The sequence below is a fragment of the Strix aluco genome, chromosome 1 (genome assembly GCF_031877795.1).
Source record: "Strix aluco isolate bStrAlu1 chromosome 1, bStrAlu1.hap1, whole genome shotgun sequence".
NCBI lineage: Eukaryota > Metazoa > Chordata > Aves > Strigiformes > Strigidae > Strix > Strix aluco.
Genome location: NC_133931.1, coordinates 128,767,304 through 128,782,143, shown reverse-complemented (window position 1 = coordinate 128,782,143; position 14,840 = coordinate 128,767,304). Strand labels below are relative to the sequence as shown.

The window sequence follows — 14,840 nt, the reverse complement described above, 5'->3', positions numbered from 1 at the left end:
TTTCATAATCCATGAATATATATTCCTTTTTCAGCCATCTGGTATCCTCAGATGAAAAGAGTTTCATTTATAGATGAACAGTCATTTCACACAATTTGAAAGAAATAAAAATTCAGAAAGTTTAGGTCACTAAGATTGCACATAAAACAAAAGACAATGAAAGGGGTCATGGAGGTTTCATGACAAGTAAAAGAAATTCTGCAACTTAAAGTCAGAACAGCAATCAGTCCTGTCAGTCATCCTCAGTGAAGGTTTCAGCATCATAAATGTAAAAATCAAAATACGTAAGTCATATTTTTTCTTGTGAGCAGCCATCCACAAATATATATGATGGTCATCTGTATATTTATAACACACATTACAATACATCATGCCAACAACAGATACAGGTAGTTCCCACTGATCATTCAAATATTCCCCATTGCCCCAAGAATAACAGCGCATGGAAACAACAGATGGTGAAGAGCATGGTGCCTGCCCTCCTGAGCACGATTTCTCTCTAAGATCTGCGCTTTATACCACAAACTCCCTGCTGGTTTTCAGATGCATAGTAAAAGGTACTGCCTTCGATGGAGATAAACGTAAAATGCCCTGGCTACCTGAAAAAATACCTTTTATCTTTGGGTACACATTGGAATTACCTTGAACACAAAAAAATTCAGATTTCAAACAGAAATGGAAGAGGTACTTAGACCGAAGGACTGCCCTACCTCTGCAGCCTCTGAGCTCTCATTGACAGCATCGGCTTCTACTGTGCTCTGCTCTGTGCTCTACCAATTTCTGGTAGTAATAGTTAAAGGGGATAGGGACCAGAATTTATTAGGACAAGCGTTTCATTAGGGATAAATTGAAATGATGTACTTTTGTGGTAGGGAAATTAGGCAAGAACGTGTTGATTGAGCTCTCTGTTACAAATTCTACACACTTTTGCAATACTTTGAGCACATGCAACTTAGTAAAGGTGCCAAAAAAAGTAAAGGTACACGAAAAATCACACGGACAAGCAAGCAGCAGATCAAGATCACAGCAGTGCAGCAGCAGTGGAGATACCATTGGCTTGCCTCTCAAAACCCAGATGCATGCTGTGCAAGCAGCAGTCACAGATCACATCGCTTTAACCGAAGTAATCTTTCTGAATTCTTTGCCTTGAAGGGCAATTGAACACAGTGGGAGGAGAGGACAGAAACCATGCCAACTCATAATATTGCCAAAAGCACAGGTTTTTCCCTTAAGTGCAATATGCAGAGTTCCCAGTGCGGGGATGCAAGGCCTCCACACTGCTTTGTAAGGGGCTCTGGTTGGCAGCAGCTCCCTTGTGCTGTCACCAGCTTCGTCTCCAGACTCTCATAACTCACATCAACATTTATGTGCCACAGATCAAGCCAGATCCCACTGCTGTACACTCAGGTAAATTTACAATCAAGCTCAAGAGGGAAGAAGGTCAATGGCAGCAGGAAGATATACGTGTCAATACACAGATAGACAGCACTTCTTCAGCTCAACAGCACAATTAAATGGTACAAGGAATTCAAAAGACTTCTATTGCTTTGCACTTACTGTATGGCAAACGTTCAAGGTGTTAGTCAAACACAGTCAATGGGACTTGCATCATTTTTTTACAATGTTTGCAGTAAATTACTAGGCCTACTTCTCAAAAATTTTACATTAAAAAATAAAGCAGAAATCACTTCCAAGTGATCTGAATTTCATGCAGCAAGCACCTTCTCAGGATTTTATACAACAAAGTACCATGTGAGAATCTAACCTGAATGAAAGTAGAAAATGAACATGTCAAGATGAGTTTCATTATGCACACCTGATGTGCAAGACATAAAATCAAATAGATTTGCCTATGCAACCATCAGTCAGAAACAAATGACTGCTTGGCTATTTCTCCAATAAACAAGAAAGCCCAGCCTAAGAGAATACTGCTTCACTTTCTTCAATAGCACAGTCCCATTCACTCTGCTGCTTCCTCACCCCAGGGAATCATTTTTATCTGACTACAAAAAGAGAAATCCATCATCCAGTAAGAGGAATTAGCCCACTTTCTTTCACTTTCCTAGGATACTACAACAAATACTCAAATAGCAGAAAAGTAATGGGTTTGATAGGAAGGCAAGGGCTTGGTACTACTGATCCTGCTCCCAAGTCATAAACAGCCAGGCTTGCTGTGAAAGTAAGTTACTGCATTCATTCCTTTAAATTTTAAGAAAGAATGGCTGATTTTGTGTCTTTGGAGGCAGGTATGTATCTTTTAGTCTTTCCAAATAGTAGGCTAAGATCACGAATTTTTTATTCCATCATTATGATCAGCAGGGGAAATAATTTAAAAAGCTGAAATGTATCTCAGGGAAAGCATTAAAAAAACCCAAATCCTACTACTTGCCACATGCAGCTGGTGATAAATATTAAGGGTAATAATTCTGAGTACAAAGCATTATTCCAAACAGCTCAGTCTGATCTTAAATTCTCCATCTTCACCTACAGTTAAGGACACATCTCAGAAACATTTTGGCAAAATGAGAAAGCCAAGGATTAGAGTTCATTGAGAATTAAGGATTCTCAAACATTTTGACCAAAATGCACTTGTTGTGCAAGTATTACCAGCTTTTCCAAATACGCAGCATGTCTGCGTTCTGCAGTGTGCCATGAGGGCTTAATCCTTCAGCAGTCAAACTGGGCACGTGCCAAAACAAACAGCACTTTTTTGACCCGTTTTGCTAATTTTTCTTCCCACTGAGCCGGTAGCCAGGGGAACACAGTGATGCATATCACAGACTCACCTTACATACCTACATCAGGTGCTAGAAAAAAATTTCTGTATCTATTCCTGTATCACTTTAGATAAAACTATAAACAGCCAGAGCCAATCTGCCACAAAAGCAGCAGCAAAGCTTGGCTCTCATGGAACAGCTGGAGCCAGTGTTGGCCCATCCATTCGCCCCCAACATCCATCTATCTTCCCCAAGAGTACGTCATAGCAGTGATTCTCCTTCCTCTTTGGGGATACCACCTAGGCCAGAGGTTCCTCAATTTCTCATGAGGACAGAGAGGTAACAGGGCTACATTACCTCAGCCAACAACTCCTTTTGAAACAGCAGAAGAGCCCCTGTAGTGTTTCATCTGTTCCTAAAGTACAACCTCCTCCTGCTGTGAAGTAATTCATCTGTTTCTCTAGTTCAAGAAGCAGAAGTCTGGGCTACAGGTGCTGAATCTGGATGGTGCTGTGTAATATGGGAATTATTTAATACTCAGCGGGAAAAAAAGGTAAGCTAAACAAAATTAAGCAGGTGAAGGAATATTACTATAACATCAGGAATATTCTCTGCATATGCACTCTTATCCACACTCAGTTACACACACTCTTTTCAAAATACATTTTAAAGTCCTTGCAAAAGATGTTATGAAGCAGGAGAATAAAGTTATATATAATTGTTGTAATTTGCACCACTTAGCCAGAGCTTGCTATTTATAATGGAGAATGCAGAGAGCCCAGTAATTTCAATTTATTATTCAACTACCATTAAAATAATTGAAGTATTTTTTACAGATCTGCAGTCAGCTCTACTAAAGCAAATGAATATTTCTAACCAATCTATGTTTTGTAACACGTTCACAAATCATCACTGAATGAAATAGCTTCAGGGAAGCGTTTTGCTTTGTTTTTAACTTTCAGTCTGTTCCACTGATTGATGGGACATCTAGCAACCCTGCTGCCTTACTTCAATCTTATTGAAAGCCAAGGCATGTGGCTTTCAGATACGCACTGTGATTTTACTAAAGGGTTTCAGTAACAAGGCACAAGCTGAAATCTATACCTTTTTCTCATATTACATAGACCCCAATAAAAAGCTTACATGTGTATAATGTCTGGAACTTACAGTAATGCGTAACTGAACCATTAACAATACAACATAACTGAATTTTCTTGAAGAAAGCTGCCAATGAAAGACAATACATGCACTGGCATGGCAGAAGTGTAAGTACTTCTACATTTAGAAGATGTTTTTATTCACATCAGCTGTCATGCTCATCAATCTCAAAGCTACTGAGAGATGAGGGCACCTCTCATTCTCATTTATTACAAATATTCAGTGAAAAAAATAATTTTCAGTACCTACCTAACTTAATGACCCTAGAAAATGTTAACACGTATTTCCTTGTTTCAGTAGTTATTCTGTCCCATGACTGTCATGATATTCTCTCTGCTGAGAATGGTAGACTTGTCTCATATATCATTCACTAGTCAAAAGTTTTTAAATAAAGATATCACACATACCCAATCCCTCTCTCAGATCTGCTTTATTATTATTGAAAATTGGATTATGAAAACTTGATTAAATATATGAACTTGCACAAGACACACTGCTTGACAAAAGATAATTCTCAACTGAAGCACTAGCTTGAGAAGTATATCTTAAGTGTATCTACTGAGTTATTTTATACAATATTGAAGCATTTAGGACATTTGGGATAAAACAGTTGCAACAAATAACATTAAAGTGGCTGAAAAAAAAATTTGACATGCATACGGTAGATCATTTTGAAGTGCAGTAGTTGGAGCAACTGTAAATAAACTCTTGCAAACAAACTAAACTTACAGTAGTCCAAAATTCCATTCATTCCCTTCATGTTATTTTATTCAAGCTTTTTAATAATGAGAAACAAAAGACTAACACTTATTGCATATATTCAGCATTACTGTCAGGACACCAGAAAAATCTGCTTGACAGTATATTGTGCTTTTACCCCTAAAAATTAATTTGGTATGGATATTGAAAAAGTAGTACAACATTAAAGTACAAATAAAACATCAGATTAACAAGATGATTAACATCATCGTGTTCTGATGTGAAGGTAATATGTTACCTATGCAATATGGTCTCAGCCTCTTTCACTAGAGCACATGGCAGTCAGTAGCACTTTGCATTTATTCGTAAGGATCTATGTACAATCACAGCAACATCAGTAAATACTTTCTGCTTATCTTCATTTACACACAAAATTAAATGAAAAAAACCACCACTTACTTGCTTTTCCCTTTGTATACTGTAGCATAGGACCCTTCCCCTAGTTTTTCCAGTTTTTCATATGAGTCTGCCTTTCCAAACTTCGGGCTTGTAGGCTAAACAAAACAAAAGGAGATGAGCTTTCAGCACGTATTCCACCCGCAACATTAATGGCTTTGATTCAGCCTTACCAAAACTCATAGACCTGCATGTTTTCAACAGCCAACAATAAAAAAAAATAATTAATAGCAGAGCTAATGAAACAATATTAATAGGCTACTTAAATAAAACATCGTTCAACACCCCAGATGGTGGTTGCCGATATCATACACTTACATCACTGGAACTATCAAAAGGATTTTGTTCTTAATCAAAGAGACATTTCTGTTTTATTTTTCACATGTATCACTTCATACAGGGAAAAAGATCATTAACAACTAAGCCATTTTATCTTTGTTAAGAGATCTAAGCAATAGTGTTAATCTGCCCTACAAAATCAGATTAAAAGAGCTTTTTAATTTTTTTTTTTTATTTTTAGACTGAAGTCCACCCAAAAACATTGCTCTAAGTAGTCAATGTCTCAGGAGATCAACCATTGTCCAGACAGTGGTCAAAATACTACAGGAAAGCATTTTCAATGAGAGTACCTTGATTCTGAATTATATTTACAGTCTTCAGATTGTGTATATAACCACACCATACTTTTAATGGCATGTATAAGCAGGAATAAAGTCCTGTAGCCTTAATATTGCAGCCTAAGTGAGGGATCTAAAACTGAGCCAAGCTCAGCAATGATTCTTGCTCGAAGGGCCAGATAGCTCAGCTGGCCTTTGCGACAGACTGGTACTAACCCAACTTTTACACAGTCCTAACAAAGAACACCACAGCGCTGCAAAAACAGAAGTTCACCTGACATGAAAACCTTCTGATGAAGTTCTTAGAAAATGTTTGAGTTTTTTGAAGTGCATTCCATTTTCCCAAATTTCCCCATTTTCTAGTTGTCTGGAAGGAAAGAGCTTTTTATTTTTCTCCCCAAGACCAGAAGGACACTGCAAAAAACTGACCTGCAGATGCCCTCAGCATTATCTACGTATATTTTAGACTGCAGTGCTCAGATGTCCTGTACCTAAACATCCAAAAGAGTATAGAGCAGAAACTTGGAAGGTCAGCACTGATGCTCAAATCACATACAGGGACTGATTTGTTAGTATTCTGGTTATAACACTACAAAGAAATGCAGCCAAGTAAATCCAGCATGTTTAGGGTTGATTCAACTGGGAGACTCTAAGCCATGAACAGCTGCACACAGTGTACACTCACATTTAGGATCTTATGCCTGATTTACAAAAAGTACTGAAGTTTCAGGTTTTTGAACAGAAATTAACATTACAGTACGGACATATGTGTGTGCAAATTCCTTTAAAACCATGGTTGAAAGTTTTAAATCAACTGAGCCTAAAAATTACTTCTGTTTAAACAGACAAGAGCATCCCAGGTAAGATGACTTGGTACCTCATACCTCTCCACTATACCCAATTAACCATTAGCAAGAAAATGCAAGAATTCTCTTTACTCAACTATTCTACATTTGTCCCAAGTTAAAATTCTGGCACTTTGGCATACATACGTCTTTTCTGAGACTAACGTCCCAATTTTCTATCGAACAGTATCGGGATATACACATGTACGTTCGCAAAATTGAGTCCTTTCGTCTCCCTCCAATACAACAAGAACAACATTATTTTGCTATCAAATTCCTAAATATTAATAGACTTATGAAAATTTGTCATATGGGAACTCTCAGATCTTCTTCCTGTTACATTATTTGAAACAATTCATTATAGATAAGGCAGTAATATTCTCAGTTCCCAATCTATGCTTAAAAACGCATTCTGCCTGGTTAGAAATAATTTTTAAATTTTTTTTAGTCACAGTTTTATTACAGATGTCACTAATAGGGGTGACTAAAATATTTATTCAAGTAGCCTTCTCATTTAAGTATCCAATTATGGACTAATGCAACATTACAAAACTATAGAAAAAAAAAGTGTTTGGATGTTTAAGTGTCTTCTATATAATGAAGAGGGATAGCAAAGCATTTCCCAAATTGCAGGCTGCAGTGAACACACAGTGAGTAGCTTTGTTTGGAGTGGAAATGCTGCCCTAATTAACAGTGAATAGTTCACTGCTGGTTTCCTCATAGCAAGGAAGAAAAAGGACAGGGTTTATACATGTGTTTCACATCCATTCTTATTTTCACACTGAGATTTACTTTTATTTTATACCGCTGGAAACCATAATATAAAGGTCACAATAATTTGTAATGCCTTAAGATCTTGATAGGAAACAGGATGCCTTTAATCCATTACCACACAGTAAATCATCAACAGTAAGTATTCCTACAACCTCAGGCTCATTTCTCTATACTCCAGCTGCCAGAAGCATAGATTTAAGGTCATGCCTTTTGACTCATTCTTCTCCTGGAAGCTGCTGCATCCTCACCGATTACAGGCAAAACACTAAAAGTTCACATTGGAGGGACCAGGAGGAGAGCTCACTCCTGATCATACAAAAGAGGTGCTGGTTTTGACTGTCTTGTCCTCAGGGGCAACCCCACACAGTGCCCTGGGGCTCAGCTCTGCAGCAGCAAGGTGACCTGCCACCCTCCCCAAGCAGCCCAAATCACCTGTCCAGTACCTACTCATGCTGGGTAAGAGCAGACCAGAAACAACCAGAAAACAACCCGAAACCCAACCTGGGAGCCACCGCCTGTCCCATATGCAGTAAAACCACATGGCTGATACCCTCCTCTCTCCAGGTTACAGCACCTCTGCAGTGGAGCTCAGCCCTATTCCAGCTGGATCACTAGATGGGATTGCCCACGTTCTCACACTACGTGAAAATGGACATTATTTTTCCTTGTATTTGTAATCTTAAAAGGCTTACAATTTTTGAAGGTATCTGGTGTAGAAAAGCACTTCAGAGGATTTTACCCAAAAAAATTTAAATAAATCCTGAGGCAGCAGAAGACTTTGCAAACTAATTTGCATAATACTTCTTAATAAAACACCAAGACAGATCTCACTCAGCATATGAAATTACTTTAGAAAATGAAGGAACAAATTTACTATTTCTACAACATTTTCTCTTTTTTTTTTTTTTTTAAAATTAAGCCTCACACATTAATTCAAATTTACAATTACAAATTGCTTATGAAGGTAAGAAGTTCAGACACTTCTTACGTTTTCTTTTATTTCCGGATTATAAAGGAGGCAAAGACTGACTGAGATAATGCAAAACCACGAAACTTTCAAAACTTTAAGTTTTAACCTTGAAGGGATCTCAATAAAGGGCTATGGAAGGGATCTAAATAATTTGAAGGTCCATGTGACTGCTGAAAATTATAACCATTTCAGCCTATTTTATTGTCGCACTCCCCCTTTCATATAGTTTCATGACCATTAATTTTGTTGCTCAGATTTCTCCACATTAGTCTACCTCTTTCAACCATTTCTGTTAAAAAAATATGCCTTGTTACAGCACAGTTATGGTACCAATTTTTTTTTTCTTTTTTTAGCAAATGCTAATATTAAAATCAAATATGGAAAATTCACTTTTAAGTATAATTTCTTCCCTTAAAGTATTTTATTGCTTACAGTAAAATATATGGGAATATATATACACAGAGATTTGTGTTTGTTGGGTCACAAGGGTCTCATACTCTTCCTAGGATGTGGTTGACTGAAATACACATAACAAGTGAGACATATCCAGAGCACATCAGATGCACAGTGCTTGCATCAGCCACTGACATATCTCACAAGCAGCAGACTCACAAGAAGTTTCCTTATATTTTAGAAAGGTGGTGCAGTCCTCCAATTTGACCCAGACAAGATTTCTCAGCAGAAAAGAGTACTGATTTTAGCTGAATTTCAGCTAATTTTAGCTGAATGCACATATTTTGATGAACATTCGTTCAAAGCTTTTTGAAGATCTAACATTACAATACTTCTACCACTAATAATTTTCCTTTCTTCTTACTCCTTCTTACTGCTTTTTAACCCTCTAAAACACCGACACAGAATCACAGAATCATTTTGGTTGGAAAAGACCTTTAAGATCATGGAGTCCAACCATAAGCCTAACAATGCCAAATCCACCACTAAACCATGTCCTTAAGTGCCACATCTACACGTCTTTTAAATACCTCCAGGGATGGTGACTCAAATGCTTCCCTGGGCAGCCTGTTGCAATGCTTGACAACCCTTTTGGTGAAGAATTTTTTCCTAATATCCAATCTAAAACTCCCCTGGCACAACTTGAGGCCATTCCGTCTCATCCTACCGCTTGTTACTTGGGAGAAGAGACTGACACCCACCTCACTACAGCCTCCTTTCAAGTAGTTGTAGAGAGCAATAAGGTCTTCCCTGAGCCTCCTTTTCTCCAGGCTATACAATCTCAGTTTCCTCAGTCACTCCTCGTAAGACTTGTTCTCTAGACCCTTCACCAGCTTCATTGCTCTTCTCTGGACACGCTCCAGCACCTCAATGTCTTTCCTGTAGTGAGGGGCCTAAAACTGAACACAGTAGTCGAGGTGCGGCCTTACCAGTGCCGAGTACAGGGGGACATCCACTTCCCCAGTCCTGATGGCCACACTATTTCTAATACCAGCCAGAATGCTATTGGCCTTCCTGGTCACCTTGGCACACTGCTGGCTCATATTCAGTCAGCTGTCAACCAAAATATGTCACGACATAACATGACTGTGATAAAAGGACAATCTTTGCCATGTCCAAAAACTGGTTATTTACTGAATGTGTAATTTTTTTGTTTAATTAATTGAAGCCTTCAAATCTGTTATATGAAAATTTTATCATGATTCATTGGATATAAGCCAAAGGGAGATCTCCTCCCTATAGCCACACAGACTTGTATATACTGAATATCAGTGGGACTACTTAGGCATAAAGAAGCCTGTTGCTCAGTGTTAGAGCTTTGTATTTGCAAAAATAAAAAAGAACATCCAAAGCTAAGAAAAAAAAAAAACCACACGGGTGCATGTGTGACCAAGATTGAACTATTTAATGGTCAAAAAGTTAAATAGACAATAAACAACCAGTCAGCAAGAAATTGATACCACTGGAAAATCACTGAGAAATGAATTTTCATGCTAGGGAGAAATCTTTCAGAGAACTCAAATGGGAAAGACAGATGAATTACTAAGACAGAAGGGAGTAAAGGTCCTCATGCCTCTGAAGAATTGAACATAGACCAAGTCACCGTGAAAGTCAGCACAGGTTGTGGTGGTTCATGTCATCCCTGAGAGAACATTGGCAACTGGGGCACAGAACGGTGCACGCCTTTCCCTTCAGAAAACCCACTGGGAGTTTTACTTGTTTGCCTTTATGCTTCACTTTCCTTGAAAATAGTTCCCATTAAGGTAGTTTTCTTCTTATTAGCCTACATGTTTCCCAGTGCAAGATTAGTCTACAAGCACCACTGAGCACAGGGGGTGAGCATCTTTAGCAGCACAGCTTACAGTAACCAAGATTAGATATTTTTTCCCCTCTGGTTAAGGAAATACAGATGATAGTAACAAGGATAGAAAGAGTATGCCAAAATGTTGAATACAGAAATAGAAGAAGCTAATGTTTCAAACTGACGTGAGAGTATTAAAAATAACAGAGAGAAAAAGAAATTAAACTCTCTTTTCTGACCAGGTCATTTCAAATAGCCATTTCATTGATATATACTGTAGGCGGGATAACAGGTTTAAACCTAGATCTTGCAGTATGAATCCTTGCACTACACTGCCATGTGAATACCTCTCTCTTGGAAATTTTAAAAATCTATATAGTAAAGAAAGCTTTAATGGAAAATTACACTGAAAATCACCTGACTATTCTTATAGAAGTTGTGTGGGTTATGTTCTCATGCATTTTTCATAACTGCAAAACAGCTTGTGAATGTCACACTTAACCGTCACACTCCTGAGCCTAAGTTTTAAATAGACCTTTTTTAAAAAAAAAAATAATCTGCAGGATATTAAACTTCAATATAAAACTATCCTCAAGGGAAAAATATTATGTTCACAGTACCACTGTAAATTATTGAAAATCAAAACTAAAGATCTGTTTTGTTATATGCCTCAAAAGAAATACATTCATTGCTAGAAAAGCTTGAAAGTAAAAGGTAGGCCAAAAGGCTTAACTGAGATTAAATCACAAGAATGGAAGATTTTTTTTTTTAAACCATTTTATATTTTGTCATCTTTGACACAATGGTAAAGCTTCTTTCACAAAACCATGTGCAAATTTCACACTAATTTCAGGTTGTATTCAACCTACAATAATAGGTCAATTTGATCACACTTTTTTTTCTTTAAACCTTGCAAGTTGGACTGTTTTCTAGGGCAATGTTCAAGGGATACAAAGACATTCAAGAATCCAAGCCGAGCCTTAATCTCAGCTCTCCCGCTATCTGATCCCATCCTGTTGCTTGCATCTTTCTAACCCTTTAGCACACAGCCATAAATTGAGAGCAACCTGAGCAGATGCGACTGTAGAGCTCTCTGTGAAAGGGCTGGATGCAGTTCTCAAAGCTGTGTACGTGTTCTCCAGGCTATTAAAGCACAAGAGCTGGACAACTGCCACATTTTATCTGCTTTATCATCTAGAGAGTATCCCCGAGGTTAACGATGATTAAAGCTCCCCCTGTGCCAGAAAAGACAAATCCACACTCTACACTGAACTCTGAAATTATCTTTCGTCAATAAAAAGTGTTGACCAAGAAGGATGCAGTTATCCTAGTAATTAATACTAAAACTGCGGAAGGTAGCAGACACCTGAAGAGAAAGAGAGGTGAGAAAACCACACCAAGTGTTTAGGCAGATAGAAACAACGCCTAACTTTTAGACAAAATTCTGACTTTAGCATCTGCTTTAAAGTTAGATTTCTTACACAACTGATTTAGAACATGTAAATAGGATCAGTTCATGCCTTTGCTTGCTTTTTTTTTGAGGAAAGTTGCATATAACAGGGCTGAAAATTAATAGAAGTTACAGAAACAGAAGAAAGGCTGCTCTCCCAAAAAGAGTGCAGAATCAATGCAGTAGAGCATTGCTTATTCAATTATTTTTATCTGAATGATTTTTTTTTTTTTACATTTATGTGAGTTGGTAGAAGATTAGTGTTTTGTTGCATTTAGTTTTTAAAAAGTAACTGAAAGGTAGTACCTATACCTTAGCATGACATTTGAATTTATTGCCATGGATCTTAAGCCATTCAAGGAGAAGAAACTGATGCATATCACTATATAACTAAATCTTGACCAGATGGCTAACTTATAAAACCTGCAATATTCTATTTACATACTGTGCAAAAGCACAATTTTAATGTATAAAATGTGTACATTGAATGCAATAAAGCTTCACCTTGCACTGGAGAAAAATAAGTAAGGCCACATGTCTAAAGATCATGGATCTTATATAAAACTTTCAGAGAATTAGTGAAACCATCTTCCAAAGCCAGTGTTATTTTGGGAAGAGTGGCATGTGTTTATTTTTGAGTTGTGCTTTTTTTATTTTGTCCAGTTTATTTTGCAGTTTTACTATTTCTTCAGTTAGGCAGAAAAGTAAGTTTCTTCCCTTCATAGGCAAAAGACTCAGCAAAAGATATTTAGAAAGATATAGACAGATAGACAGATAAGTACACACAACTATAGCTACATGTACATAATATATATATATATATACACACACATATATTGCGTTGGGCTGGATCAGAGCAAAGGTTTGTCAAGTCAAGTTCCCTTCTTCTAACAGTGGCAGACAGGTGATGCACAGGTAGGCAAACACCTACTTCACTACCTCCAAGGTGAATATTATCCATTATTCTGATGCGATAAAAGGATAAATCTGTTCTGCTGGAAATTTCATTCCATAATAACGTCCAATTTCAATCAGCTTAAACAGTTTGGAAATCACACTCATAGATGCTTTCTTATGTTTAAAAGAAGGGGGGAAGAAAATGCAGTGCAATGTGACTTTTACATAATGAGTATGTAAATGTCAGATGGAAAGACTCTTAAGTGTAAAAATTTAGTTTGTCTTATAAGAACAAAAAAATAGCCTGCTAACTTCTGTCTGTATGCTACTGCACTGATTAACACAGGATTTCTACCAGGTTGCAACAAGGTGTAACATTAACTGCAGAAAATTACTTCATGTTCAAGAACAAATGATTTATTTTCCAGGTGAAAATCTGTGGGCAGGAACACAGAATTCCAGCCTCCCCAAGCCTCTGTGTGTCATCTTTCTCATCACAAGGTGCAGAGCATTTTGAAGGTACGGAGAACACCAAATGGGTAACATGCCACCTGTGGAGTATTATTTGGTGATCTTCACCAAACACTGAAGCTGATACCTACCCGAGAGCTGATAAAACTTCTGAAACTAATCAAAACAGAAGCTAATGCCCCAGGGCATTATAAACGAGGTCTTTCAGGTCACATCTTGAAAAATGTTATTTCTGAGACAAAGGACTTTCACCTGAGCAGAAGCAGTGGTACGGAGACTGCAAGCCTCAGCCATGTACCTTCTGTAAGAGATCACTTCCCCACTCAATGGCTACAGACGACTCATCTCTTCCTTTTCATCGCTTAAACAGAAGCCTATCTCTAATTCATTCCTCTACTAACCAAGCATAGAAAGTGCAAATTGAAGGGTGCATACATCAGAGTATCTTAAAATAAAGCTTACAGAAAGCAGAGCCAAAACTGAAACACAACTACACACTACACAACTGTAGCCAGTATGACCCAGAGGGTATAGGATGCTCAAGAACATTTACAGAAACTGAAATGCTTGTTCAGACTGATAGAATCTATAGAGCAGAAGAATTTCAAGAGAATCAAGTATTAACTCAATAAGGGAGAATATGTAGCAGTCCTCTGACATGGAAGAAAAAGAAGTACTGATCAGAAGAGGAAGTAGCAAGGGCATCTGCTGTACAACATCAGGACTAGAAAAAAAATGAAACCCAAACCCCTTCGTCAATTCAAGTGTATTCAAAACCAGAGAATGACAAATTCCTGCAACTAACCACACAGACATATGCTCAATGAAATGTGCATCAGAACATCTTCTGCCTGAGGCAATGTATTCAGTCTCTGGGGGAAGGGGAGCAGCTTGATCATATCTCTGCCTTGGACGTCCGAATTTAGGTCTGCCAGGCAGTACCAGGTGTGACCCACGATCAGCAGAGGGCTAACACCACCTTTTGCTGTGAAGTTCTGCTCCTTCCTTCTTCATTGGCTTGAACACTGACATTATTCCACAAGTTATTCCTTGCCAGGTGCTCTTCGGATCACTCCTTGTGAGGAAGACTCAAAAATTACTAACAATGCCTCCAAGCAGAAGGAAGAACTGAGTTCACCGAATAGAGCTATAAAAATCAGGAAGAATTATGGGAAGTGGAGAAATGAGAATTGTTTTTCAGGAAATTCCTATGCACCTACATGAGATGTCCCCAGCAAGTCTGTGTGAGTCAGCATAGGATAAGATTACCAAAATCGTATGTTTAGCTAGGGCTCTATCTAGCAGCATGCTAGAGGAAGCATTAACATCATTTACATAAGAAAATACCAGGATCATAGGAGATTTCATGGATGCAGTAGAGTACCAACCCTCTGGAAAAGAGCAAGATGCCAATAACACAGTTTCAAAAAAAGTCTTCTTCAAAATTCTGGAAACGAAACAAATAATAGAAAAGAAGTACATACAGCATTATCAGAAATTACTAATAGTTTCTAAGAGGAACAAGAATAGCA

General features: G+C 37.8%; 1 protein-coding gene across 6 annotated transcripts in view; it reads right to left on the bottom strand.

Moving 5' to 3' along the window:
- CDK14 (cyclin dependent kinase 14) overlaps window positions 1–14,840 on the bottom strand; it is a 321,627-nt gene that overhangs the window by 219,833 nt on the left and 86,954 nt on the right. For all 6 annotated transcript variants that reach the window (XM_074835205.1, XM_074835223.1, XM_074835248.1 and 3 more), the window contains one exon: window positions 5,034–5,128. In XM_074835205.1, coding sequence (XP_074691306.1) covers window positions 5,034–5,128 — 95 coding nt within the window. The remainder of the gene's footprint in view (window positions 1–5,033; window positions 5,129–14,840) is intronic.